The sequence below is a fragment of the Scyliorhinus canicula genome, chromosome 27, assembly GCF_902713615.1.
Source record: "Scyliorhinus canicula chromosome 27, sScyCan1.1, whole genome shotgun sequence".
NCBI lineage: Eukaryota > Metazoa > Chordata > Chondrichthyes > Carcharhiniformes > Scyliorhinidae > Scyliorhinus > Scyliorhinus canicula.
In genome coordinates this window covers 6,709,571-6,736,406 of record NC_052172.1, presented here as the reverse complement: position 1 = coordinate 6,736,406, position 26,836 = coordinate 6,709,571, and the positions used below count along the sequence as shown (strand labels likewise).

Sequence of the window (26,836 nt, the reverse complement as noted above, 5' to 3'; positions counted from 1 at the left end):
CTGGATTTTCTTTGAAGAGGTAACAGAGAGGGTCGATGAGGATGATTTTTAAAAAATAAATTTATCCACTTAATTTTTTCCAATTAAGGGGCAATTTAACGCGGCCAATCCATCTAATCCTGCACATCTTTGGGTTGTGGGGGCAAAACCCACTCAAACACAGGGAGAATGTGCAAACTCCACACGGACAGTGACTCAAAGCCAGGATCGAACCTGGAACCTCAGCAACGTGAGGCTGCAGGGCTAACCCACTGCACCACCGTGCTGCCGATGGGAGTGATATTGTTGATGTGGCATGCCTATACATCCAAAACACATTTCATTAAGTACCACACAACAGACTTGTGAGCAAATTTCGAACTCACTGAATAAAAGGGATAGTAGAAACACAGATACGAGATTGGCCGAGTGACAGGAAAGATAGAGGTTAAAAATTGATTTTTTTTTTTCAGTTTGGAGGAAGGTCTGCAGCAGAGCTCCCAAGGTTGGTGTGGATCTGGAGTCACGTGTAGGCCAGACTGAGTAAGGATGGCAGATTTCCTTCCTCAAAGGACATTAGTGTAAAGATGTACTGGATAATCACCACAATTAGTGAACCAGAATGGGTTTTTGTTAACGACAGTTGATAGTTTCATGGCCCTCGATTTTGAGACTAGGTTTATATTCCTGATTTAATTTAATTGAATTGAAATTCCACCAGTTCCCATGTCACTCATTCACTCTGCTCTCTGTCTCCCCCCGTTGGTGATGTCACAGAACCACAGCTAATGGCTCACTCTTGAGAACTCGCATCAGGTTTCTATGATCTGCTATAATATGGTTTCCTAAACTTAACCTTGCAGGATACACAAGAAAGTCAGTACATTGACTATGCCATGGTGCATTGCCAGAAGGATGGGACCTGGAACAGTATCCCGTACTCCTGCGTGCGTAAGTATCCCGATAGGTGGGGGTAGAATAGGTCTCTCTATTTGTCATTTCCCCTCAATACTGGCTCCCCCAACGTTACCTATTGAGTAAACTACTGTTCACGTAGGAACAGGAGTCAGTCAAACACCTTCTCAAATTTGTTGATAAAAGTGACTTATTCCTGATGCTGGAATCTGAAACAAAAAGAGAAAACACTGGACAATTTCAACGGACAGCATCTGTGGAGAGAGAAGGCATCTAACTATTGAGTCTGGGTGACTCTTTTTCAAAGTTGACAGTTATCCAGACTCAAAAGGTTACCTCCCTTCACTCTCCACAGATATTGTCAGACCTGTTCAGATTGTCCAGATATTTTCTCTTTTTACCTCAAATATGTTCTTGCTTTCAATTAAGTTGTGGCCCACCTTGCCTAACATCACCTGATGGGGCACAGTGTTCAATATTTTGGTCTGATTTACAATTCTGCGATGTGTTTGTATTCAGGAGCACTTGTCATTTTGTGAAGAAACAAAGGTAGACTAGCTGTCTTTCATAAGAACATAAGAACTAGGAGCAGGAGTAGGCCATCTGGCCCCTCGAGCCTGCTCCGCCATTCAATTAGATCATGGCTGATCTTTTGTGGACTCAGCTCCACTTTCCGGCCCGAACACCATAACCCTTAATCCCTTTATTCTTCAAAAAACTATCTATCTTTACCTTAAAAACATGTAATGAAGGAGCCTCAACTGCTTCACTGGGCAAGGAATTCCATAGATTCACAACCCTTTGGGTGAAGAAGTTCCTCCTAAACTCAGTTCTAAATCTACTTCCCCTTATTTTGAGGCTATGCCCCCTAGTTCTGCTGTCACCCGCCAGTGGAAACAACCTGCCCGCATCTATCCTATCTATTCCCTTCATAATTTTAAATGTTTCTATAAGATCCCCCCTCATCCTTCTAAATTCCAACGAGTACAGTCCCAGTCTACTCAACCTCTCCTCATAATCCAACCCCTTCAGCTCTGAGATTAACCTAGTGAATCTCCTCTGCACACCCTCCAGCGCCAGTACGTCCTTTCTCAAGTAAGGAGACCAAAACTGAACACAATACTCCAGGTGTGGCCGTACTAACACCTTATACAATTGCAACATAACCTCCCTAGTCTTAAACTCCATCCCTCTAGCAATGAAGGACAAAATTCCATTTGCCTTCTTAACCACCTGTTGCACTTGTAAACCAACCTTCTGTGACTCATGCACTAGCACACCCAAGTCTCTCTGAACAGCGGCATGCTTTAATATTTTATCGTTTAAATAATAATCCTGTTTGCTGTTATTCCTACCAAAATGGATAACCTCACATTTGTCAACATTGTATTCCATCTGCCAGACCCGAGCCCATTCACTTAACCTATCCAAATCCCTCTGCAGACTTCCAGTATCCTCTGCACTTTTCGCTTTATCACTCATCTTAGTGTCATCTGCAAACTTGGACACATTGCCCTTGGTCCCCAACTCCAAATCATCAATGTAAATTGTGAACAATTGTGGGCCCAACACGGATCCCTGAGGGACACCACTAGCTACTGATTGCCAACCAGAGAAACACCCATTTATTCCAACTCTTTGCTTTCTATTAATTAACCAATCCTCTATCCATGCTACTACTTTACCCTTAATGCCATGCATCTTTATCTTATGCAGCAACCTTTTGTGTGGCACCTTGTCAAAGGCTTTCTGGAAATCCAGATATACCACATCCATCGGCTCCCCGTTATCTACTGCACTGGTAATGTTCTCAAAAAATTCCACTAAATTAGTTAGGCATGACCTGCCTTTTACGAACCCATGCTGCGTCTGCCCAATGGGACAATTTCTATCCAGATGCCTCGCAATTTCTTCCTTGATGATAGATTCCAGCATCTTCCCTATTACCGAAGTTAAACTCACTGGCTTATAATTTCCTGCTTTCTGGCTACCTCCTTTTTTAAACAGTCGCGTCACGTTTGCTAATTTCCAATCCACCGGGACCACCCCAGAGTCTAGTGAATTTCGGTAAATTATCACTAGTGCATCTGCAATTTCCCTAGCCATCTCTTTTAGCACTCTGGGATGCATTCCATCAGGGCCAGGAGACTTGTCTACCTTTAGCCCCATTAGCTTGCCCATCACTCCCTCCTTAGTGATAACAATCCTCTCAAGGTCCTCACCTGTCATAGCCTCATTTCTATCAGTCGCTGGCATGTTATTTGTGTCTTCCACTGTAAAGACCGACCCAAAAAACCTGTTCAGTTCCTCAGCCATTTCCTCATTTCCCATTATTAAAACTCCTTCTCATCCTCTAAAGGACCAATATTTACCTTAGTCACTCTTTTTTGTCTTATATATTTGTAAAAACTTTTACTGTCTGTTTTTATATTCTGAGCAAGTTTACTCTCATACTCTATCTTACTCTTCTTTATAGCTTTTGTAGTAGCTTTCTGTTGCCCCCTAAAGATTTCCCAGTCCTCTAATCTCCCAGCAATCTTTGCCACTTTATATGCGTTTTCCTTCAATTTGATACTCTCCCTTATTTCCTTAGATATCCACGGTCGATTTTCCCTCTTTCTTCTGTCCTTCCTTTTTGTTGGTATAAACCTTTGCTGAGCACTGTGAAAAATCGCTTGGAAGGTTCTCCACTGTTCCTCAACTGTTCCACCATAAAGTCTTAGCTCCCAGTCTACCTTAGCTAGTTCTTCTCTCATCCCCTTGTAATCTCCTTTGTTTAAACACAAAACACTAGTATTTGATTTTACTTTCTCACCCTCCATCTGTATTTTAAATTCCACCATATTGTGATCGCTCCTTCCGAGAGGAACCCTAACTATGAGATCATAAGGAAAGGCTGATGGACTTGAGGTTGTTTTCGTTAGAGAGAAGAAGGTTAAGAGGTGACTTAATAGAGGCATACAAAATGATCAGAGGGTTAGATAGGGTGGACAGCGAGAGCCTTCTCCCGCGGATGGAGGTGGCTAGCACGAGGGGACATAGCCTTAAATTGAGGGGTAATAGATATAGGACAGACGTCAGAGGTGGGTTTTTTACGCAAAGAGTGGTGAGGCCGTGGAATGCCCTACCTGCAACAGTAGTGAACACGCCAACATTGAGGGCATTAAAAAATTTATTGGATAAGCATATGGATGATAAGGGCATAGTGTAGGTTAGATGGCCTTCAGATTTTTTCCATGTCGGTGCAACATCGAGGGCCGAAGGGCCTGTACTGTGCTGTATCGTTCTATGTTCTATGTTCTATGAATCAATCCTGTCTCATTACACAGGACAAGATCTAGGACCGCTTGTTCCCTCGTAGGTTCCATTACATACTGTTCTAGGAAACTATCACGGATACATTCTATAAACTCCTCCTCACGGTTGCCTTGACCGACCTGGTTAAACCAATCGACATGTAGATTAAAATCCCCCATGATAACTGCTGTACCATTTCTACGTGCATCAGTTATTTCTTTGTTTATTGCCTGCCCCACCATCTCGTTACTATTTGGTGGCCGATAGACTACTCCTATCAGTGACTTTTTCGCCTTACTATTCCTGATTTCCACCCAAATGGATTCAACCTTATCCTCCATAGCACCGATGTCATCCCTTACTATTGCCCGGATGTCATCCTTAAATAACAGAGCAACACCACCTCCCTTACCATCCACTCTGTCCTTCCGAATAGTTTGATACCCTCGGATATTTAACTCCCAGTCGTGACCATCCTTTAACCATGTTTCAGTAATGGCCACTAAATCATAGTCATTTACGATGATTTGTGCCACCAACTCATTTACTTTATTCCGAATACTACGAGCATTCAGGTAAAGTACACTTATGTTGGTTTTTTAACCTCTGTTTTGAATCTTAACATCTCCAGTTTTATTCCTTTTGTTATTACTGGGCCTATTCACTGTGCTCCCCTCAGTCACTGTACCTTGTACTGTCGCCCTTATGGATTTCTGACTATGTCTTCTCTGCCTTGCACTTTTCCCCTTACTTCCTTTTGTTTCTGTCCCTGTTTTACTACCTTCCAACTTCCAGCATTGGTTCCCATCCCCCTGCCACATTAGTTTAAAACCTCTCTTTCCCGCTAACACTGGGATCAGAGCAACTCTCTGTTAACAGAGGGCGGGATCAGTACAGTCATGAGAAATGATCTTGGCCCAAAGATGAAAATGTAGAATTTGCTTGGATGGAACTAAGAAATAGCAAGGGAAAACCCCTCCAAGAGAAGACTGAGGGGTGACCTGATTGAGGTGTACAAGATTATGAGGGGCATGGGCAGGGTGGATAGGGAGCAGCTGTTCCCCTTCGTTGAAGGACCAACAAAGATCAAAGAAAATTGCAGCACAGGAACAGGCCCTTCGGCCCTCCCAGCCTGGGTTGATCCAGATCCTTTATTTAAACCAGTCTCCTATTTTCCAACGTCTACTTCCCGCTGTTCCCGCCAGTTCATATACCTGTCCAGATGCATCTTAAATGATGCTATCGTGCCCGCCTCTACTACCTCCGCTGGTAAAGCATTCCAGACACCCACCACCCTCTGCGTAAAAAACTTTCCACGCACATCTCCCTTAAACTTTCCCCCTCTCACCTTGAAATCGTGACCCCTTGTAACTGACACCCCCACTCTTGGGAAAAGATTGTTGCTATCCACCCTGTCCATACCTCTCATAATTTTGTAGACCTCAATCAGGTCCCCACTCAACCTCCGTCTTTTCAGCGAAAGCAATCCTAATCTACTCAACCTTTCTTCATAGCTAGCACCCTCCATACCAGGCAACATTCTGGTGAACCTCCTCTGCACCCTCTCCAAAGCATCCACATCCTTCTGGAAATGTGGCGACCAGAACTGCACGCAGTATTCCAAATGTGGCCGAACCAAAGTCCAATACAACTGTAACATGACCTGCCAACTCTTGTACTCAATACCCCTTCCGATGAAGGCAAGCATGCTGTATGCCTTCTTGACCACTCTATCCACCTCCGTTGCCACCTTCAGAGTACAATGGACCTGAACTCCCAAATCTCTCTGTACATCAATTTTCCCCAAGACCCTTCCATTGACCATATAGTCCGCTCTTGAATTTGATCTTCCAAAATGCATCACCTCGCATTTGCCTGGATTGAACTCCATCTGCCATTTCTCTGCCCAACTCTCCAATCTATCTATATTTTGTTGTATTCTCTGACAGCCCTCCTCGCTATCTGCAACTCCACTAATCTTAGTAGCATCTGCAAACTTGGTAATCAGACCACCTATACATTCCTCCAGGTAATTTATGTAGATCACAAACAACAGTGGTCCGAGCACGGATCCCTGTGGAACACCACTAGTCACCCTTCTCCATTTTGAGACTCTCCCTTCCACCACTACTCTCTGTCTCCTGCTGCCCAGCCAGTTCTTTATCCATCTAGCTAGTACACCCTGAACCCCATACGATTTCAATTTTTCCATCAACCTGCCATGGGAAAACTTATCAAACACCTTACTAAACTCCATGTATATGACATCTACAGCCCTTCCTTCATCAATTAACTTTGTCACTTCCTCAAAGAATTCTATTAGGTTTGTAAGACATGACCTTCCCTGCACAAAACCATGCTGCCTATCACTGATAAGTCTATTTTCTTCCAGATGTGAATAGATCCTATCCCTCAGTATCTTCTCCAACAGTTTGCCTACTACTGACGTCAAGCTCACAGGTCTATAATTCCCTGGATTATCCCTGCTACCCTTCTGACACAAAGGGACAACATTATCAATTCTCCAGTCCTCCGGGACCTCACCCATGCTCAAGGATGCTGCAAAGATATGTTAAAGCCCCAGCTATTTCAACCCTCGCTTCCCTCAGTAACCTGGGATAGATCCCATCCGGTCCTGGGGACTTGTCCACCTTAATGTCTTTTAGAATATCCAAAATTTCCCCCTTCCGTATGACAACTTGACCGAGAGTATTTAAACATCCATCCCAAGCCTCAACATCTGTCTTGTCCCTCTCCTTTGTGAATACCGATGCAAAGTACTCATTAAGAATCTCACCCATTTCCTCTGAGTCTACGCATAAATTTCCTCTTTTGTCTTTGACTGGGCCAATCCTTTCTCTAGTTACCCTCTTGCTCCTTACATATGAATAAAACCCTGTTAGCCAAAGATATTTCATGACCCCTTTTAGCCCTCTTTATTGCGCGTTTAAGATTCGTCCTACTTTCCCGATATTCCTCCAAAGCTTCATCAGTTTTGAGTTGCCCCGATCCTATGTATGCTTCCTTTTTCACTTCAGCTAGTCTCACAATTTCACCCGTCATCCATGGTTCCCTAATCTTGCCATTTCTATCTTTCATTTTCACAGGAACATGTCTGTCCTGCACTCTAATCAAACTTTCCTTAAAAGACTCCCACATTTCAAATGTGGATTTACCCTTAAACATCTCCTCCCAATGCACATTCCCTAGCTCCTGCCGAATTTTGTTATACTCTGCCTTTCCCCAATTTAGTACTCTTCCTTTCGGACCACTCTTGTCCTTGTCCATGAGTATTCTAAAACTTCGGAATTGTGATCGCTATTCCCAAAGTAATCACCGACTGAAACATCAACCACCTGGCCGGGATCATTCCCCAATACCAGGTCCAGTATGGCCCCTTCCCGAGTTGGACTATTTACATACTGCTCTAAAAAAAGCTCTCCTGGATGCTCCTTACAAACTCTGCTCCATCTACACCGCCAAAAGTACACGAATCCCATTCAATGTTGGGGAAGTTAAAATCTCCCATCACAACCACCCTATTGCTCCTACATTTTTCTATAATCTGTCTGAATATTTGTACCTCTACTTCATGCTCGCTTTTGGGAGGCCTGTAGTAAAGTCCCAACAATGTTACTGCACCCTTCCTACTTCTCAGCTCCACCCATATTGCCTCAGTGCTCGAATCCTCCATCGTGCCCTCTTTAATCACAGCTGTGATATCATCTCTGACGAGCAATGCAACTCCTCCACCCATTCGACCTCCCTCTCTAGCCCTCTTGAAGGATCTATACCCTGGGATATTCAGTTGCCAGTCCTCCCCTTCCCTCAACCAATCTCAGTAATACCAATAACATCATATTCCCAGGTACTGATCCAAGCCCTAAGTTCATCTGTCTTACCTGCTACACTTATCGCACTAAAACAAATGCACCTCAGACCACCTGTCACTTTGCGTTCATCATCTCTTCCCTGTCTACTCTTCCCCTGAGTCACAATGAGTTTATTATCTAGTACCTTACTGGCTTTAGTTGCTGCCTCTTTACTGAACTCTAACTTCCTAATCTGGTTCCCATCCCCCTGCCAGTTACAAGGGGACACAAGTTCAAGGTGAGGGGCAGGAGGTTTTGGGGGGATTTTAACCAGAGACTGGTGACGGCCTGGAACGCACTGCCCTGGAGCGTGGTAGAGGCGGGTTGCCTCACATCCTTTACAATGTACCTGGCTGAGCACGGCACGTCTTAACATTCGAGACTATGGGCCAAGTGCTGGCAAATGGGATCACGTTGGAAGTCAGGTGTTTTCCATGTGTCAACGCAGACTCCATGGGACGAAGGGTCTCTTCTGTGCTGTGTTATTCTGTGATTGTGTGAACTAGCAACTGTAGGCAGAGTATAAATTAAGAAATAACTTGTAATAATAACTTGTGCTTGTAATAAAAATAACACGATAATAGTGAACAACTTTAACCTTAATGTACATTGGACAGTTCAAATAGGCAAATATAGGCAGGACTGAGAAAGAGATTATACTGAGGGGTATTAGCAGCTATTGATTTAAATTAAAAGGCAGAAAGGTTGTAATCCGCGGTGCTACCTAAGGCATGAGCAAAATGACATAGGAAAACGAAGATCAGAGGTGAGTGCACGGTTCAAAGATTAGCAGGAGTGAAATGGATTTTAATTCCTGGGTCACTGGCACCAGTACTGGGGAAAGGGGAGCTGTGCCTTTGAGGTGATCTACACCTGAACTGTGCTGTGACCACTGCGCTGCTGAATCCAGATCTGCAGACAGGACTTTATATTCGAGGAGACAAGGGCGCAATTGAACGGCCACACAGCTTCTGAAAAGCAGCTTGCTGTGGCACATGTCTGATAGAAGCCGAGACACCCCACTCCCATTGTGGGTGGGTTGACTTTTGGTAAATAGAACATAGAACATAGAACGATACAGCGCAGTACAGGCCCTTCGGCCCACGATGTTGCACCGACATGGAAAAAAACTAAAGGCCATGTAACCTACACTATGCCCTTATCATCCATATGCTTATCCAATAAACTTTTAAATACCCTCAATGTTGGCGAGTTCACTACTGTTGCAGGTAGGGCATTCCACGGCCTCACCACTCTTTGCGTAAAAAACCCACCTCTGAACTCTGTCCTATATCTATTACCCCTCAATTTAAGGCTATGTCCCCTCGTGCTAGCCACCTCCATCCGCGGGAGAAGGCTCTCGCTGTCCACCCTATCTAACCCTCTGATCATTTTGTATGCCTCTATTAAGTCACCTCTTAACCTTCTTCTCTCTAACGAAAACAACCTCAAGTCCATCAGACTTTCCTCAAAAGATTTTCCCTCCATACCAGGCAACATCCTGGTAAATCTCCTCTGCACCCGTTCCAAAGCTTCCACGTCCTTTCTATAATGAGGCGACCAGAACTGTACGCAATACTCCAAATGCGGCCGTACTAGAGTTTTGTACAACTGCAACATGACCTCATGGCTCCAGAACTCAATCCCTCTACCAATAAAGGCCAACACACCATAGGCCTTCTTCACAACCCTATCAACCTGGGTGGCAACTTTCAGGGATCTATGTACATGGACACCGAGATCCCTCTGCTCATCCACACTACCAAGAATTTTACCATTAGCCAAATATTCCGCATTCCTGTTATTCTTTCCAAAGTGAATCACCTCACACTTCTCCACATTAAACTCCATTTGCCACCTCTCAGCCCAGCTCTGCAGCTTATCTATGTCCCTCTGTAACCTGCAACATCCTTCTGCACTGTCTACAACTCCACCGACTTTAGTGTCGTCTGCAAATTTACTCACCCATCCTTCTGCGCCCTCCTCTAGGTCATTTATAAAAATGACAAACAGCAACGGCCCAAGAACAGATCCTTGTGGTACACCACTCGTAACTGACCTCCATTCTGAACATTTCCCATCACCTACCACTCTCTGTCTTCTTTCAACTAGCCAATTTCTGATCCACATCTCTAAATCACCCTTAATCCCCAGCCTCCATATTTTCTGCAATAGCCGACCGTGGGGAACCTTATCAAACGCTTTACTGAAATCCATATACACCACATCAACTGCTCTACCCTCGTCTACCTGTTCAGTCACCTTCTCAAAGAACTCGATAAGGTTTGTGAGGCATGACCTACCCTTCACAAAACCATGCTGACTATCCCTAATCATATTATTCCTATCTATATGATTATAAATCGTATCTTTTATAATCCTCTCCAAGCATTTACCCACCACAGACGTTAGGCTCACCGGCCTATAGTTACCGGGGTTATCTCTTGACAACAGCCCCTCCACAAACCACCTTCAAATTAGGCTGACCGCACTGCACGTATGCAAATTTGCCCAGAACAGCTGATCAGTAGCTCTGCTCTGCTGCCCTCTGCTGGATCTGTGTATTAGAGAGAGACAGCTAGCCTCACTTTGATATTCAGTTTCCCGAGGATTTGGGATCGATCCCCTTCCACTTGGGCCAGTGCGCTCAGTGCTGGTCTCCACAAACAAGGGCCAGACGGAATGACACTCGTCAGAGTCTCTCAGGGGATTGGAGGCACCCTGACACTGCCACCTTGGTGCCAATTGTACGATGGGGTGGGCAGGGCCTCAGTGGGGGGTGGGAGTGGGGGAAGCATGCCATTTCTCCTGCTAATGTCAGTAACTGACCAGTCAATGGCCACTTAAGGACCTTCACCCACCGAGCCTGAATTCCAGTGAATGAATAAGGGATGAATGAGCAATTGGGGGAGGAACAGAAAAATTGAAATACCTAAATCTTGGTGAGACGGATGTGGCCGGGGGTGGGGGCAGACATCGGCACCTGAGCGTTTGGAGACCTCAGGACCTCTTTCTCCCCACCACCCTCACCAATCTTTCAGGATACCAATTGTTGTCGTCCCCCACCCCCCCGTCCCCCCCCCCACCCTCTCCCCCACCAACATCCTCTCCAGGTGTCCCATATCCTCCCAGGATCCCTGCCACTCACTTTGCCTCTACGCTCTGACACTGAGATCCATGTTTTTCGCCTCTAACGGCCACTGAAACTCAGTGTCCAGAGGGCCTGCAGCATGTTAATCTGATTGGCCAGCAGCTCTCCAACGTGGGACGTCTGCCCTAGTGAAGATGGATCATCTGTCTCCTGCCAGTCAATGCTCATTATAACGGACCTGTCACCAGGGTATGTTCCCTGTCGACTCTCCGGAAGGGCTGACCCTCTGCCATGCGAAAAATTCAGGCCGATAATTATTGAAAGATACACTTGCACTGGATCCTGGGATCAGAGGATTGCCCCGTGGCGAGAGGCTGAGTTAACTGGGCTGATGTTCTATGGGAGAATGAGAGCTGATCTCTGTGAAACATACAAGATTCTGACTGGGTTTTGACAGGGTTGACATGGCTGGAACAAGGGATAGATTCTCAGCAGAAGGAGCCGATCATTCCGGATCGAGGTGAGGACACACTTCTTCACTCGAAAAGTGCTCAGGGTTCCCTAGAGGGTTAAAGAACAAAGAGAAGTAAAGCACAGAAACAGGTCTTTCGGCCCGCCAAGCCTGCGCCGGCAATGCTGCCCATCTAACCTAAAACCCTCCACACTTCCAAGGTCCGTATCCCTCTAATCCCATCCTATTCATGTATTTGTCAAGATGCCCCTTAAACGTCACTATCATACATGCTTCCACCACCTCCTCCGGCAGCGAGTTTGCAGGTACCCACTCCCCTCTGTGTAAAAAAACGTCTCTGGCACATTTACACTTTGTCCCTTGCACCTTAAACCTATGTCTTACCGTAATTAACTTACACCCTGGGAAAAAAAGCTTCACACTATCCACTCTGTCCATGCCCCTCATAATCTTGTAGACTTCTATCAGGTCACCTTCAACCTCTGTTGTTCCAGTGAGAACAAACCAAGTTATCCAACCATACCTAATGCCCTCCATCCCAGCCACCACCCTGGTAAACGTCTTCTGCACCCTCTCCAAAGCCCCCCATCCCCAATACTTCTGGTAGTGTGGTGACCAGAATTGAACACTATATTCCAAGTGTGGCCTAACTAAGGTTCTGTACAGCTGCAGCATGGCTTGCCAAATTTTGTACTCAATAGCGCGGCCAATTAAGACAAGCATGCCTTCTTGACAACCTTCTCCATCTGCGTTGCCCCTTTCAGTGACCTGTGGACCTGTACACGCAGATCCCTCTGTTTATACTCTTCAGGGTTCTGCCATTTTGGATGTTGTATGATTGAACAAATTTCAGGATGGGATAGACAGATTTTTGGTGTTTCGGGGTATCAAGGGCGATCTCTAGACCTCACTTCCCCCACCGCCCTGTCCCATCTCCCAGGAACCGAATCTCCTGGGGAGTTGAATCTCAGTATCAACTGTGACCATATCACACAACACAGCAGGCTCACGGGGCCAGATAGCCTGATACACTTTGTTCTTCCGGCACCATCCGGTCAGAAACTATTTTTGACCTGGTCATTTGTAACACGGCAGAATTAATTCATGCATCGGGATTTTCTGTCCTGCCACTCCAGTTTTCTGGTGCGGCACTCCCCGCCGGCAACGGGATCCTCTGTCCCAGCAGCCGTTCAATGGGGTTTCCCATTGTGGGCACACCCGCGCTGTCTGGAAATCCGCAGGCGTGAGTGCACAACCGGCAAATCGGAGCATCCCGTCGACGGAGCATCCAGTCCATGATCTTATGGTGAAGGATATTCTGGGAATTGCGATTTGAACGTGATGGAATTTTTCAGGCGCGAAACCTGGAATTTATCAATCGTAGAAAAAGATCAATAAATATATAGAATAAATATTTGTACAAATGATTACTGGAATAATGAATTTTGAGGGTGCATCTGATACCTGACTGAGCTTTATTAAAGTACAATCTCCCTTTCTCAGCTGTGGACTGTGGATATCCAGCAAAATTGAAGAATGGATACAGTAATTTCACATCCACCTTTTACAAATCACAGAGCAAGTACAGCTGTGAAGAGCCATACTATAAACTTGAAGGAAATGGTGAGTCCATCGTATCAGCGCCGTGGCCATCCCCCAATCCCACTTTCCAGCTCTTGGTTTATAATGAAATGAAATGAAAATCGCTTATTGTCACGAGTAGGCTTCAATGAAGTTACTGTGAAAAGCCCCTAGTTGCCACATTCCGGCGGCTGGTACGGGAACCTGTAGATTTTGACATTTCCAGCTCTAATCTGAATATTCAATCCTTTGAGGGGTTTAAACAAGGCCAAGAGGATCCGTAGAGTATAGAAAATGTGACATTTATTTCAACTATATACATCGAGGTTATCCCTCACCTATCTGTTGGTTGGTTCCAGACTGGCCAACCTATACACGTGGTTAACAGCCCCGTAGTGAGCAGGGGAGATCATACTCCTCAGGCCACAGGGGGAAAGCAATCATTGCCTCCCCGTGTCCCATGCAGGTTATTACAAGGGTGTTTGCCTCTATCACACTCAGAAGCAGTTTCAGATCTCCACCACACTCTGGGTGAATAGAGTTCCGCTTAAATCCCCACCAAGCATCCAAAAATCCCTGCCCCTGGGTTATGGACTCCTCAATAAAAGGGATAAAAGGACTCCCTACCCACTCTATCTCCAGCATGATATTCAAACTTTTTTTTCAACCGGGCGTACTTCGGGACCCACCCGAGACGACCTTCGCGACCAGGCCGGCCGACCTTCACAGCGCCCAAGCTGACCGACCTACACGACCCACGGTGGCCGACATTGATGACCCACGCTGGCGGACCTTCATGGCCCACGTTGTCCGTCCTTCACCACGCACGCTGGCTGACATTCACGACCCACGCTGGCCAACCTTCGCGGCCCATGCTGGCCGACCTTCACGACCCACACCAGCCGATATTCACGACCCACGCTGGCCGGCCATCGCGGCCCATGCTGGCCAACTTTCGCGACCCACACCGGCCGATATTCACGACCCACGCTGGACGGCCATCGCGGCCCATGCCGGCCAACTTTCGCGACCCACCATTTTCTCTGACCTGTAGTGCGAGAGGTCAGCCTGGGCTTATATTCTATAGTCTTGAGTAGCGATGAATGAGAAATGACCTCATTGAAACAGGCATTACTCTCTCAGGACTGTCCAGAGCAGAGGCAGGTGGGTGGTTTACAGCCTGGGGATATAGTCTGCAGATTACAATGCCACAATTTTAGACATAGATGAGGAGGCATGACTTAACTCAAAGTATTGTGATTCTTCTTTTAAAAATAAATTTAGAGTACCAATTAATTTTTTCCAATTAAGAGGCAATTTAGCGTGGCCAATCCATCTACCCTGCACATATTTGGGTTGTGGGGGCGAAACCCACGCAAACATGGGAAGAATGTAAACATTCCACATGGTCAGTGGACCTGAGCTGGGATTGAACCTAGGACCTCAGCGCCATGATGCAGCAGTGCTAACCAACTGCGCCACCGTGCTACCCTGTGACTCTTTTTAATCTCTGAAATTCACTACCAAAGAGTGTTCTACAGGCTCAGCCATTGAGCATATTTAAGACAGATGCAGGAAGACTGAATTAAATTGGAAAAAAAAATGATGTGTCATCGTGCCGACGTCAGGAGGAGGCGAGCTCGTACTGAACTCCACCTGGGCTCCGGGCATGCACACTGATGAGCGGGCATGGATGCGCAGTGCGCCCGCATTTTTAAAGTTGGTCGCAGCCGTCATTTTTAAAAGCCAGTTGCTGCGGCCGTTGTGCCTGAATTCCTGCAATCGGGAACGCCGCGATGGATGGCTCCGTGACCCTCCCGACACCCGCCCGTGTCCCAACCGTGGGTCGCGACCCCCACTTTGAAAATGCCCGATCTGAACCCTTCATAATTCCGTACACGTCAATTAGGTCTCGCCTCTGTCCCCTCTGTCCCAAACAAAACAACTTCAGCATATCCAACCTTTCCTCAGAAATAAAATGCTCCACTCCAGCCAACGTGCTCCTAAATCTCCGTTGCACGCTGCGTACTTCAACACACAGTGACCAGAACTGCACATGTTCTTCCAGTTGGGCTTGCCATAGGTTCAAAGCATTAATTTCTCAGCTCTTATATTCTACACCTCAGTTAATGAAAGCAAGTCGTATTCCTACTTAACTAATGTCGAACCACCTTCCAGGTCCCCCTCACATCCTCTGCACCATTTTCCTTTACAACCAAACATACTTTCCCTTTTGAATTTTTCTGCAGTTTTTAGCAGCAGTGATAATGTATAACTGGATGTTTCCCGCCTTCCTTTACCCATCCCTCCCTATCTGACTGAAGTGAGGAAATCGAGAATCAAGTGGGCGATATGACAAGTCCTCTTGGCCATTTTACATTTATGGCTTTTATTTCTTCCTCACCCTTCAGGATATTCCCAAAAAACTTTCCTTTTAAACTTCAGTTGCTGTTATCATGGAGGGAAAAGCATACAGCAAGACTCCATTAACACTGAGGGCTGGTGGTGACCCAAGTCAAATGGTTTGTGGGTTATTACTGTCAAGGGTTGGCATCTCAGAAACAGGAGTAGTGACAAAGAAACTTGGAAACATAGAAAATAGGTGCAGGAGTAGGCCATTCGGTCCTTCGAGCCTGCACCACCATTCAATATGATCATGCAAATTCAGTCTCCCATTCACGCTTTTTCTCCATACCCCTTGATCCCTTTAGCTGCAAGGGCCCCGTCCAGCTCCCTCTTGAATATATCCAACGAACTTGCCCAAACAGCTTTCTGCGGTGGACAATTCCACCAGTTCACAACACTGGTGTTCGGGGGTGTGGGGGGGCGGGGGGGGGGGGGGGGAGAGAGAGAGAGAGAGCTGAGTCCATAAAGATCAGCCATGATCTCGTTGAATGGCAGAGCAGGCTCGAGGGGCCAGATGACTACTCCTGCTCCTAGTTCTCATGTTCTTATGTTCTCTGAGAGATGTTAGAACATAGAACAGTACAGCACAGAACAGGCCCTTAGGCCCTCGATGTTGTGCCGAGCAATGCTCACCCTACTCAAACCCACGTATCCACCCTATACCCGTAACCCAACAACCCCCCGCCCCTTAACCTTACTTTTTAGGACACTACGGGCAATTTAGCATGGCCAATCCACCTAACCCGCACATCTTTGGACTGTGGGAGGAAACCGGAGCACCCGGAGGAAACCCACGCACACACGGGGAGGACGTGCAGACTCCACACAGACAGTGACCCAGCCGGGAATCGAACCTGGGACCCTGGAGCTGTGAAGCATTTATGCTAACCACCATGCTACCGTGCTGCCCTGACAGCAGTGACTGCCCTGTTCTTCCTCATCTCAGTCCTGAATAGCTGACCCCACATTCCTAGGCTGTGACCCCTAGTTCTGGACGTCTCCAACATCAGGAACGTTCTTCCCGCATCGAGCCTTTCCAGCCCCATCAGGATTTTATATGTTTCTATGGGATGCCCTCTCATTCTTCTGAACTCCAGTGTGCACAAGCCCAGTTGATCCAATCTTTCTTCATATGTCAGTCCTGCCATCCCGGGAATTAGTCTGGCGAATCTTCGCTGGACACCCTCAATAACAAGAACGCCCATCCTCAAGCCCGGAGACCAAAACTGCACACAATATTGGAATTGTTTATTTAATGTTGGTGAATTGAAGGATTTACTTTACCTCGTGTATTCAGAAACGTTTGAAAACTTTTGAAGGATGCCTCTTGGTAAACTGCACACTGCAGCAGACGTTTATGGTGTCTCTTGTTTTTAGAAAGCTACTGGAGCAAGCAGAGTTTGCCTAAATAATGTCCCAGAGCAAACAGTCCATAAATCAATGGTGGGCAACCGAAGGCCTCGGGGGCAACCTGTGGCCCGTCAGGAATCTGAATGGGGCCCACAGGAGATTTTCTTGACTGTTGCCACGTTCCACTGGTGTCTATCCTGCCGGTATGACTGGGCAGCATGGTAGCACAGTGGTTAGCGCTGTTGCTTTACAGACCCACGGTCCTAGGTTCAATTCCCGTCTTGGTTCATTGCCTGTGCGGAGTCTGCACATTCTTCCCACGTCTGCGTGGGTTTCCAATGGATCTCCGGTTTACTCCCACAGTCCAAAGATGTGCAGGTCAGGTGGATGGGTCATGTTAACTTGCCACTTAGTGTCCAACAGGGTTGTGCAGGGTTACTGGATTACGGGGGTAGGATGGAGGTGTGGTCTTGGGTAGGGTGCTCTTTCTTAGGGCCGGTGCAGAATTGATGGGCTGAATGGCCTCCTTCTGCACTGTAAATTCTCTGATTCTATGACTGAAGTGATTTGCATGTAAATGAATAAAGCGAGGTGCATGCTGATTGCTCACAGCATTAGCTGTGGAGAATGTGCAAACTCCAAACAGACAGTGACTCAGAGCCAGGATCGAACCCGGGCGCCGTGAGACAGCAGTGCAAACCGCTGATCACCTTGCCACACTTTTTTAAAAATCACTTGACGATGATGACAGCATTTTCTATAACAAAATATTCGGCATGCATTAAATGTATTCATCCATATTCAAGGGTCACAGTTAATAATTATGGCGGCACCGAGGTGAGCACACTGCTGCCTCACAGTGCCAGTGACCCGGGTTAACACTGCTCTCTCACAGCGCCAGGGACCCGGGTTAACACTGCTGCCTCACAGTGCCAGGGACCCTGGTTAGCACTGCTGCCTCACAGTGCCAGGGACCCGGGTTAACACTGCTGTCTCACAGTGCCAGGGACACAGGTTAACACTGCTGCCTCAGATTTCCAGGGACCCGGATTAGCACCGCTGTCTGATACAGCCATGAACCGGGGTTCAATTCCGGTCTTGGGTGACACTCTGTGCGGATTCTGCACGCTCTCCCCGTGTCTGCGTGGGTTTCCTCCAGAATATCCCGTTTCCTCCCTCAGTTCAAAGGTCTGCAGGTAGTTGGATTAGCCGTGATAAATTTTCCCCTCGAGTCCATTGATGTACAGGTTAGTTTACGGAAATAAGGTATGGTGGACGCGGGATGTGGACCTGGGTCCAGCGCTCTCTCAGGCATCGGCGCAGACTTGATGCGGTTCTATGCCCAATTTCAACCTTGCAACCTATTGAGATGAAGGAGTGCCGCTTATGTGGCCCACTCACCAGCCAAGTTGCCCATCACTGCAATGAGTCTCTCCAAACTACAGCAAACCAAATGTAATGTTCTTGTCGGATGACCTGATTTATATTACAAGAACACTTTCAGCTGAAGCTATAAGCAAAATATTAACATTAACTGTGGGTCAAATAGAAACAAACAACAGATGAATAATAGTATGATTATGTACAAGCAACCTCTCTCCCGGCTCCCTAGTCAGCCTAAGGTCACCAGACTCTAACATTCATTCATATACTAATGAGACTCCTAGTGGTCAGTCAGTGAATTACAACACACACATGATATCACTGCACAGAATATGACTGGAAATGCAGCAATGTCTCCCAAGAGGATCGGGGGATTTGGCCAACATCATTGCAGTGGGTGGAGGATAGTTAAAAAATATAAATTGTGATGGGCCATGGTTCAGAGAACACCAAAGTATATCATGGACTTCACCTGATGATCAACTGTTTATAGATTTTGTCTAGGAGGAGCACAAGGGCCTACTTTTCAGGTGTTATTTAACAGAGGCCCTAAACACTTTTAAACAAAACAAAGTTTATCCTACGAATTCAGTTAACATTTTATAAACACACATAATAAGTATTTTTATCAACTACAAACATAAATACCCTCCACAGCTACAGTACTCTATAGTTAACCATTAATAACTTCCTGATCCTGTTTCACTCATGCAACAACATCCAAACAAGACAAAAAACGTTTTAACCAAAACAGTAGGTTTGAATTCTTTTGAGAAAAGAAGTAATCCGTTTTAAAATATCACGTGACCTGGACACCTTTTAACATGCAGCGAGAGAGAGATAATCTAAGATCCTTGTCGTCTGAATACAGCAACCAAAAGTCTGAACGGAAAGTAAAACTCACGGCCACACAACGGCTTCCAGCTCAAAAACAAAACTAACAACCCAGTGCCACAGCCCAGCTCCACCCACACAATAACATCACTGCTGCCATGTGATGAGAGAACACATTTCTTAAAGGGACATTCCCATGACAAAAATGATGTGCAGGTAAATCAAGTTCAGCCACGAATGACAGGGGTAAGTGACTCAATCAGCTGCATTATGGCTGGGATAAAGGTGTGGCTGTACATGTCGCTCTCCATCTGATATCTCTCTCCCTTTACGTATTTTCCCCACCAGCTATTTTTAACTGCTCGCATAATGCTGAATGGGTGGATGTCGCGAGTGGACAGGAGACCCTTCCAAAGTGCAAACCAGGTAAATATTTACAAGAGTGTAATGAGCAGGAAAGTAGCACAAAATCATTGGCTGTCTCACAGGAGGCCATTCCCTCCATTGCCCCTCTGCTGGCTTTTTAGCCGAATTACACAGTAAATATCGTCCTCCTCTCTTCTTTCCCCATACCCCTATAAATTATTTCTCCTATTCAATATTCCTGCAATTTCCTTCTGAGCGCCAGTAGTAACCTGAATCTGCTTTGCTCCCACTGCTATTTCCAGCTTCACCTTCTGAAGTGCAGTGCACAGAATGGCAGAATTAAGCAGCAACTTTAAAACAGATTATCAGTCACTGTCCTGGTCACCAATTAACTGACATGAAGTAATGTCACCATAGTCCCAGGTGGCCAGAGGCTACTTTGCCCTTTCATAGAATTTACAGTGCAGAAGGAGGCCATTCGGCCCATCGAGAATGCACCGACTCTTGGAAAGAGCACCCTACCCAAGGTCAACACCTCCATTCTATCCCTACAACCCAGTAACCCCAACCAACTAAGGGCAATTTTGGACACTAAGGGCAATTTATCACGACCAATCCACCTAACCTGCACATCTTTGGACGGTGGGAGGAAACCGGAGCACCCGGAGGAAACCCACGCACACACGGGGAGGATGTGCAGACTCCGCACAGACAGTGACCCAAGCCAGAATCGAACCTGGGTCCCTAGAGCTGTGAAGCAATTGTGCTATCCACAATGCTACCGTGCTTTTCTTGTTTTTTTTTTATCTAGAGGGGATGTCAGGGAAGGCAGTACAATGTTCCTCCTGCAGAATGTTTGAGGTGAGGGACACCGTCAGTGTCCCTGCTGATTTCATCTGTGGGAAGTGCACTCAATTCCAGCTCCTCAAAAACCGTGTTAGGGACCTGGAGCTTGAGCTGGATGAACTTCAGATCATTCGGGAGGCAGAGGGGGTCATAGATAGAAGCTTCAGGGAGGTAGTTACACCAAAGACTGGAGATAGATGGGACTGGGAAGAAGCAGTCAGTGCAGGGACCCCCTGCGGTCGTTCCGCTAAGTAACAAGTATACCGTTTTGGATACTTGTTGGGGGGAGAGGACTTACCAGGGGTAAGCCATGGGGTACGGGCCTCTGGCACGGAGTCTGTCCCTGTTGCTCAGAAGGGAAGGGGGGAAAGGAGTAGAACATTAGTAATTGGGGACTAAATAGTCAGGGGCACAGATAGGAGATTTTGTGGGAGCGAGAGAGACTCACGTTTGGTATGTTGCCTCCCAGGTGCAAGTGTACGTGATGTCTCGGATCGTGTTTTCCGGGTCCTTAAAGGGGAGGGGGAGCAGCCCCAAGTCGTAGTCCACATTGGCACTAACGACATAGGTAGGAAAGGGGACAAGGATGTCAGGCAGGCCTTTAGGGAGCTAGGATTGAAGCTCAGAGTGAGAACAAACAGAGTTGTTATCTCTGGGTTGTTGCCCGTGCCACGTGGTAGTGAGACGAGGAATAGGGAGAAAGAGCAATTAAACACGTGGCTACAGGGATGGTGCAGGCGGGAGGGATTCAGATTTCTGGATAACTGGGGCTCTTTCTGGGGAAGGTGGGGCCTCTATAGACAGGATGGTCTACATCTGAACCTGAGGGGCACCAATATCCTGGGGGGGGGGAGATTTGTTAGTGCTCTTTGGGGGGTTTAAACTAATTCAGCAGGGGCATGGGAAACTGGATTGTAGTTTTGGGGTACGGGAGATTGAGAGTATAGAGGTCAGGAGCACAGATTTGACTTTGCAGGAGTGTTCCAGTGTTCAGGTAGGTGGTTTGAAGTGTGTCTACTTCAATGCCAGGAGTATACGAAATAAGGTAGGGGAACTGGCAGCATGGGTTGGTACCTGGGACTTCGATGTTGTGGCCATTTCAGAGACATGGATAGAGCAGGGACAAGAATGGTTGTTGCAGGTTCCGGGGTTTAGGTGTTTTAGTAAGCTCAGAGAGGGGGGCAAAAGAGGGGCAGGTGTGGCGCTGTGAGTCAATGACAGTATTACGGTGGCGGAAAGGATGCTAGATGGGGACTCTTCTTCCGAGGTAGTATGGGCTGAGGTTAGAAACAGGAAAGGAGAGGTCACCCTGTTGGGAGTTTTCTATAGGCCACTTATTAGTTCTAGGGATGTAGAGGAAAGGATGGCGAAGATGATTCTGGAAAAGAGCGAAAGTACCAGGGTAGTTGTTATGGGAGACTTTAACTTTCCAAATATTGACTGGAAAAGATATAGTTCGAGTACATTAGATGGGTCATTCTTTGTACAATGTGTGCAGGAGGGTTTCCTGACACAATATATTGACAGGCCAACAAGAGGCGAGGCCACATTGGATTTGGTTTTGGGTAATGAACCAGGCCAGGAGTTAGATCTGCAGGTAGGTGAGCACTTTGGAGACGGTGACCACAATTCGGTGACCTTTACATTAGTGATGGAAAGGGATAAGTATACCCCGCAGGGCAAAAGTTATAGCTGGGCGAAGGGCAATTATGATGCCATTAGACATGACTTAGGATGTGTAGGTTGGAGAAGTAGGCTGCAAGGGTTGGGCACACTGGATATGTGGAGCTTGTTCAAGGAACAGCTATTGCGTGTTCTTGATCAGTACGTACCAGTCAGACAGGGAGGAAAGGGGTCGAGCGAGGGAACCGTGGTTTACCAAAGAAGTGGAATCTCTTGTTAAGAGGAAGAAGGATGAGGCGTGAAGTGTCAGTTGGGGTGCTTGATAGTTACAAGGAAGCGAGGAAGGATCTAAAGAGAGAGCTAAGACAAGCAAGGAGGGGACATGAGAAGTCTTTGGCAGATAGGATCAAGGAAAATCCAAAAGCTTTCTCTCGGTATGTCAGGAACAAAAGAATGACTAGGGTAAGAGTAGGGCCAGTCAAGGACAGTGCTGGGAAGTTGTGTTTGGAGGCTGAGGAGATAAGCGAGATACTAAATGAATACTTTTCGTCAGTATTCACTCAGGAAAAAGATAATGTTGTGGAGGAGAATGCTGAGACCCAGGCTATTAGAATAGATGGCTTGAGGTGCGTAGGGAAGAGTGTTGGCAATTCTGGACAAGGTGAAAATAGATAAGTCCCCGGGGCCTGATGGGATTTATCCTAGGATTCTCTGGGAAGCCAAGGAAGAGATTGCTGAGCCTTTGGCTTTGATTTTTATGTCATCATTGGCTACAGGAATAGTGCCAGAGGACTGGAGGATAGCAAATGTGGTCCCTTTGTTCAAGAAGGGGAGTAGAGATAACCCCGGTAACTATAGGCCGGTGAGCCTCACGTCTGTTGTGGGTAAAGTCTTGGAGAGGATTATAAGAGATATGATTTATAATCATCTAGATAGGAATAATATGATTAGGGATAGTCAGCATGGTTTTGTGAAGGGTAGGTCATGCCTCACAAACCTTATCGAGTTCTTTGAGAAGGTGACTGAACAGGTAGATGAGGGTAGAGCAGTTGATGTGGTGTACGTGGATTTCAGTAAAGCGTTTGATAAGGTACCCCACGGTCGGCTCTTGCAGAAAATACGGTGGCTGGGGATTGAGGGTGATTTAGAGATGTGGATCAGAAATTGGCTAGTTGAAAGAAGACAGAGGGTGGTGGTTGATGGCAAATGTTCAGAATGGAGTTCAGTTACGAGTGGCGTACCACAAGGATCTGTTCTGGGGCCGTTGCTGTTTGTCATTTTTATAAATGACCTAGAGGAGGGCACAGAAGGTTGGGTGAGTAAATTTGCAGACGACACTAAAGTCGGTGGAGTTGTAGACAGTGTGGGAGGATGTTGCAGGTTACAGAGGGACATAGATAAGCTGCAGAGCTGGGCTGAGAGGTGGCAAATGGAGTTTAATGTAGAGAAGTGTGAGGTGATTCACTTTGGAAAGAATAACAGGAATGCGGAATATTTGGCTAATGGTAAAATTCTTGGTAGTGTGGATGAGCAGAGGGATCTCGGTGTCCATGTACATAGATCCCTGAAAGTTGCCATCCAGGTTGATAGGGTTGTGAAGAAGGCCTATGGTGTGTTGGCCTTTATTGGTAGAGGGATTGAGTTCCGGAGCCATGAGATCATGTTGCAGCTGTCCAAAACTCTGGTACGGCCGCATTTGGAGTATTACGTACAGTTCTGGTCGCCTCATTATAGGAAGGACGTGGAAACTTTGGAAAGGGTGCAGAGGAGATTTACCAGGATGTTGCCTGGTATGGAGGGAAAATCTTATGAGGAAAGGCTGATGGACTTGAGTTTGTTTTCGTTAGAGAGAAGAAGGTTAAGAGGTGACTTAATAGAGGCATACGAAATGATCAGAGGGTTAGATAGGGTGGACAGTGAGAGCCTTCTCCCGCGGATGGAGGTGGCTAGCACGAGGGGACATAGCCTTAAATTGAGGGGTAATAGATATAGGACAGAGGTCAGAGGTAGGTTTTTTACGCAAAGAGTGGTGAGGCCGTGGAATGTCCTACCTGCAACAGTAGTGAACTCGCCAACATTGAGGGCATTTAAAAGTTTATTGGATAAGCATATGGATGATAATGGCATAGTGTAGGTTAGATGGCCTTTAGTTTTTGACTTCCCATGTCGGTGCAACATCGTGGGCCGAAGGGCCTGTACTGCGCTGTATCGTTCTATGTTCTATGTTCTATGTTCCCAGGCCTGGAAATGAAGTGAAATGAAAATTGCTTATTGTCACAAGTAGGCAGCAAATGAAGTTACTGTGAAAAGCCCCTAGTCACCACATTCTGGCGCGTGGTTGGGGAGGCTGTTACGGGAATTGAACCGTACTGCTGACCTGCCTTGGTCTGCCTTCAAAGCCAGCGATTTAGCCCTGTGCTAAACAGCCCCTGCTAAACAACCCCTTGCTCTGCATTGCAAACCAGCTGTCTAGCCAAGTGAGCTAAACCGAGCCCACATAAAAATTTTACATGCAGGGTGCCCAAAATGAGCAATAATATTAATGTTCTTTCATTCCATATCAACTCAATGGGCGGCATGTTGGTGGTAACACAGTGGTTAACGCTGTTACCTCACAGCTCCAGGGTCCCGGGTTCGATTCCCGGCTTGGGTCATTGTCTGTGCGGAGTCTGTACGTTCTCCCCGTGTCTGGCGTAGGTTTCTTCCACGTGCTCCGGTTTCTTCCCACAAATCCCGAAAGACGTACTTGTTAGGTGAATTGGACATTCTGAATTCTCCCTCTGTGTACCGAACAGGCACCAGAGTGTGGCGACCAGGGGCTTTTCACAGTAACTTCATTGCAGTGTTAATGTAAGGCTACTTGTGACAATAATAATCAATGCCCTCTGAGCAGGGTGTGTAGTGGGGTTGTTGGCGAGGTGGCTGGTTTAGTCTAGATGGCTGGACAGCTGGTTTGTGATGCAGAGTGAGGCCAACAGTGTGGGTTCAATTCCCCATACGGCCTGAGGTTATTCACGAAGGCCCTTCCCTCTCGACTTTTTCCCTCTCTTGAGGTGTGGTGACCCTCAGGTTAAATCACCACCAGTCAGCTCTCCCCCCTGAAAGTGGAAAGCAGACTATGGTCATCTGGGACAATAGTGACTTTAGCTTATCTGTTGGAGTGACACGATGCCACTGTGTGCAGTCTCTCAAATCCTGGTGTTTGGACAGTGATCCAAGAGCTTTTCAATTCCTCTGATTCTATCATCTCTCCCCAGTCTGCGGGAAATGCCTCCTCTCCTCCGATGCCGGACGCATCTTTGGTGGCAGAAGGGCAAAACTGGGTGAATTTCCCTGGCAGGTACGTCTGCTCGCCAGCGGCAATCGGATGGCTGGAGGAGCCCTGATCTCCGACAGGTGGGTGTTGACAACCGCTTGTCTCTTTGATAACACGCGCCAGGTGGAAATTCACGGTGGATTTATTAATCTAAGGGACAAATCACCAAAGAACATGCTCCTCGCTGAACAGGTCTTCATCCACCCCAAATTCAAGCAGGTCAAGCACGGGCAACCCAACTTCAATCACGACATTGCATTGATCAAGCTCCAGGAAGAGGTGAAACTGGGACCCAACCTGTCCCCCCTTTGCCTGCCTGAACGAGGAGATGTGTCTCTGCCAGATTTCGGTACATTGGGTTACATTTCAGGCTGGGGTACGACAGAAAATAGGAGCCTTGCGATCTTTCTGCAGTTTGCCGAGGTTCCCGTCGTCAGCATGGATGAGTGTGAGAATTCCAACTTCCAGGGAAAGAAGCCCATTTTCACCCCAAACATGATCTGCGCTGGACGACAGGGCGTGGGTTCCTGCCGTGGGGACAGTGGGGGCCCATACGTCTTCCGGGACCGTCGCGACCGCAGTCGTCACATTGTCAGGGGCATTGCATCGTTTGGTCCGCCGCAGTGTGGCCATTATGGGGTGTACACCCATGTAGGGAACTATCTGGACTGGATTGAGAACACCATGAAGGAACACGAGAATGAGGAGGGTGAGGAGGTGCTCGCATAAGCATATTCACACATTGTGGTATCAAGCACAATAACATGTCATTGTGAACTTATCTCAGTTTTCCTTCACTGCGCTATTTCCCTCATTCTCTCCCCTTTCTCACTCTGTTCCCCCCCCCCCCCACTTCCTCTCATCAAGACGTTTTTATTTCTTTCCCTCACTATCCCATGTGTGCACTTAATGGAAATGAGCAGTCTCCTCGTCTAAAATAATAACAACAAGTTCCTCTGTGTGAGTGTTTTTATTTATTAAAGGATCAAATGAAGAAAGAGGTTGAACGGGTAACAAAATGAGGCTCAAAGAGAGAGAGAGAGGGAGGCACACACAGTGAGAGAGAAAGAGAGAGACACGGAGAAAGAGAGAGAGAGACACAGAGGCAAGCAGAAAGAGGGAGTGCGTCAGATGTATACATGAGAGAGCCATAAAGAGAGAGAGGTGCGGAAAGACACAGAGAGAGATTTAGACACAGTGAGAAAGGAGCAGCAAGAGATACATTAGAGACAGAGAGGCAGACAGAGATTAGAGAGACAGACAGAGAGGGATACACACAAGCATGCAGAGAAAGTTAGACACACATGACAAGAGAGGCACAGAGAGAAAAAGATTCACAACAATACAGACAGAGGGTGGAATATAAATGTAAAAATTGGAAGGGGCGGCACGGTGGCACAGTGGTTAGCACTGCTGCCTTACAATACAAAGGACCTGGGTTCAATTCCAGCCTCAGGTGACTATGTGTTTTCACGTTCTCCCCGTGTCTGTGTGGGTTTCCTCCG

General features: G+C 46.8%; 1 protein-coding gene across 1 annotated transcript in view; it reads left to right on the top strand.

Moving 5' to 3' along the window:
• The window catches only part of LOC119957846 (complement C1s subcomponent-like), a 76,659-nt gene extending 50,369 nt beyond the window's left edge, over positions 1-26,290 (top strand). Inside the window, exons 8-11 of the mRNA XM_038785997.1 lie at positions 843-930; positions 13,130-13,249; positions 19,529-19,606; positions 25,273-26,290. Of these exons, the coding sequence (XP_038641925.1) occupies positions 843-930; positions 13,130-13,249; positions 19,529-19,606; positions 25,273-26,060 (1,074 nt within the window). The 3' untranslated portion in view covers positions 26,061-26,290. The remainder of the gene's footprint in view (positions 1-842; positions 931-13,129; positions 13,250-19,528; positions 19,607-25,272) is intronic.
• The last annotated feature ends 546 nt before the right edge of the window (positions 26,291-26,836 follow it).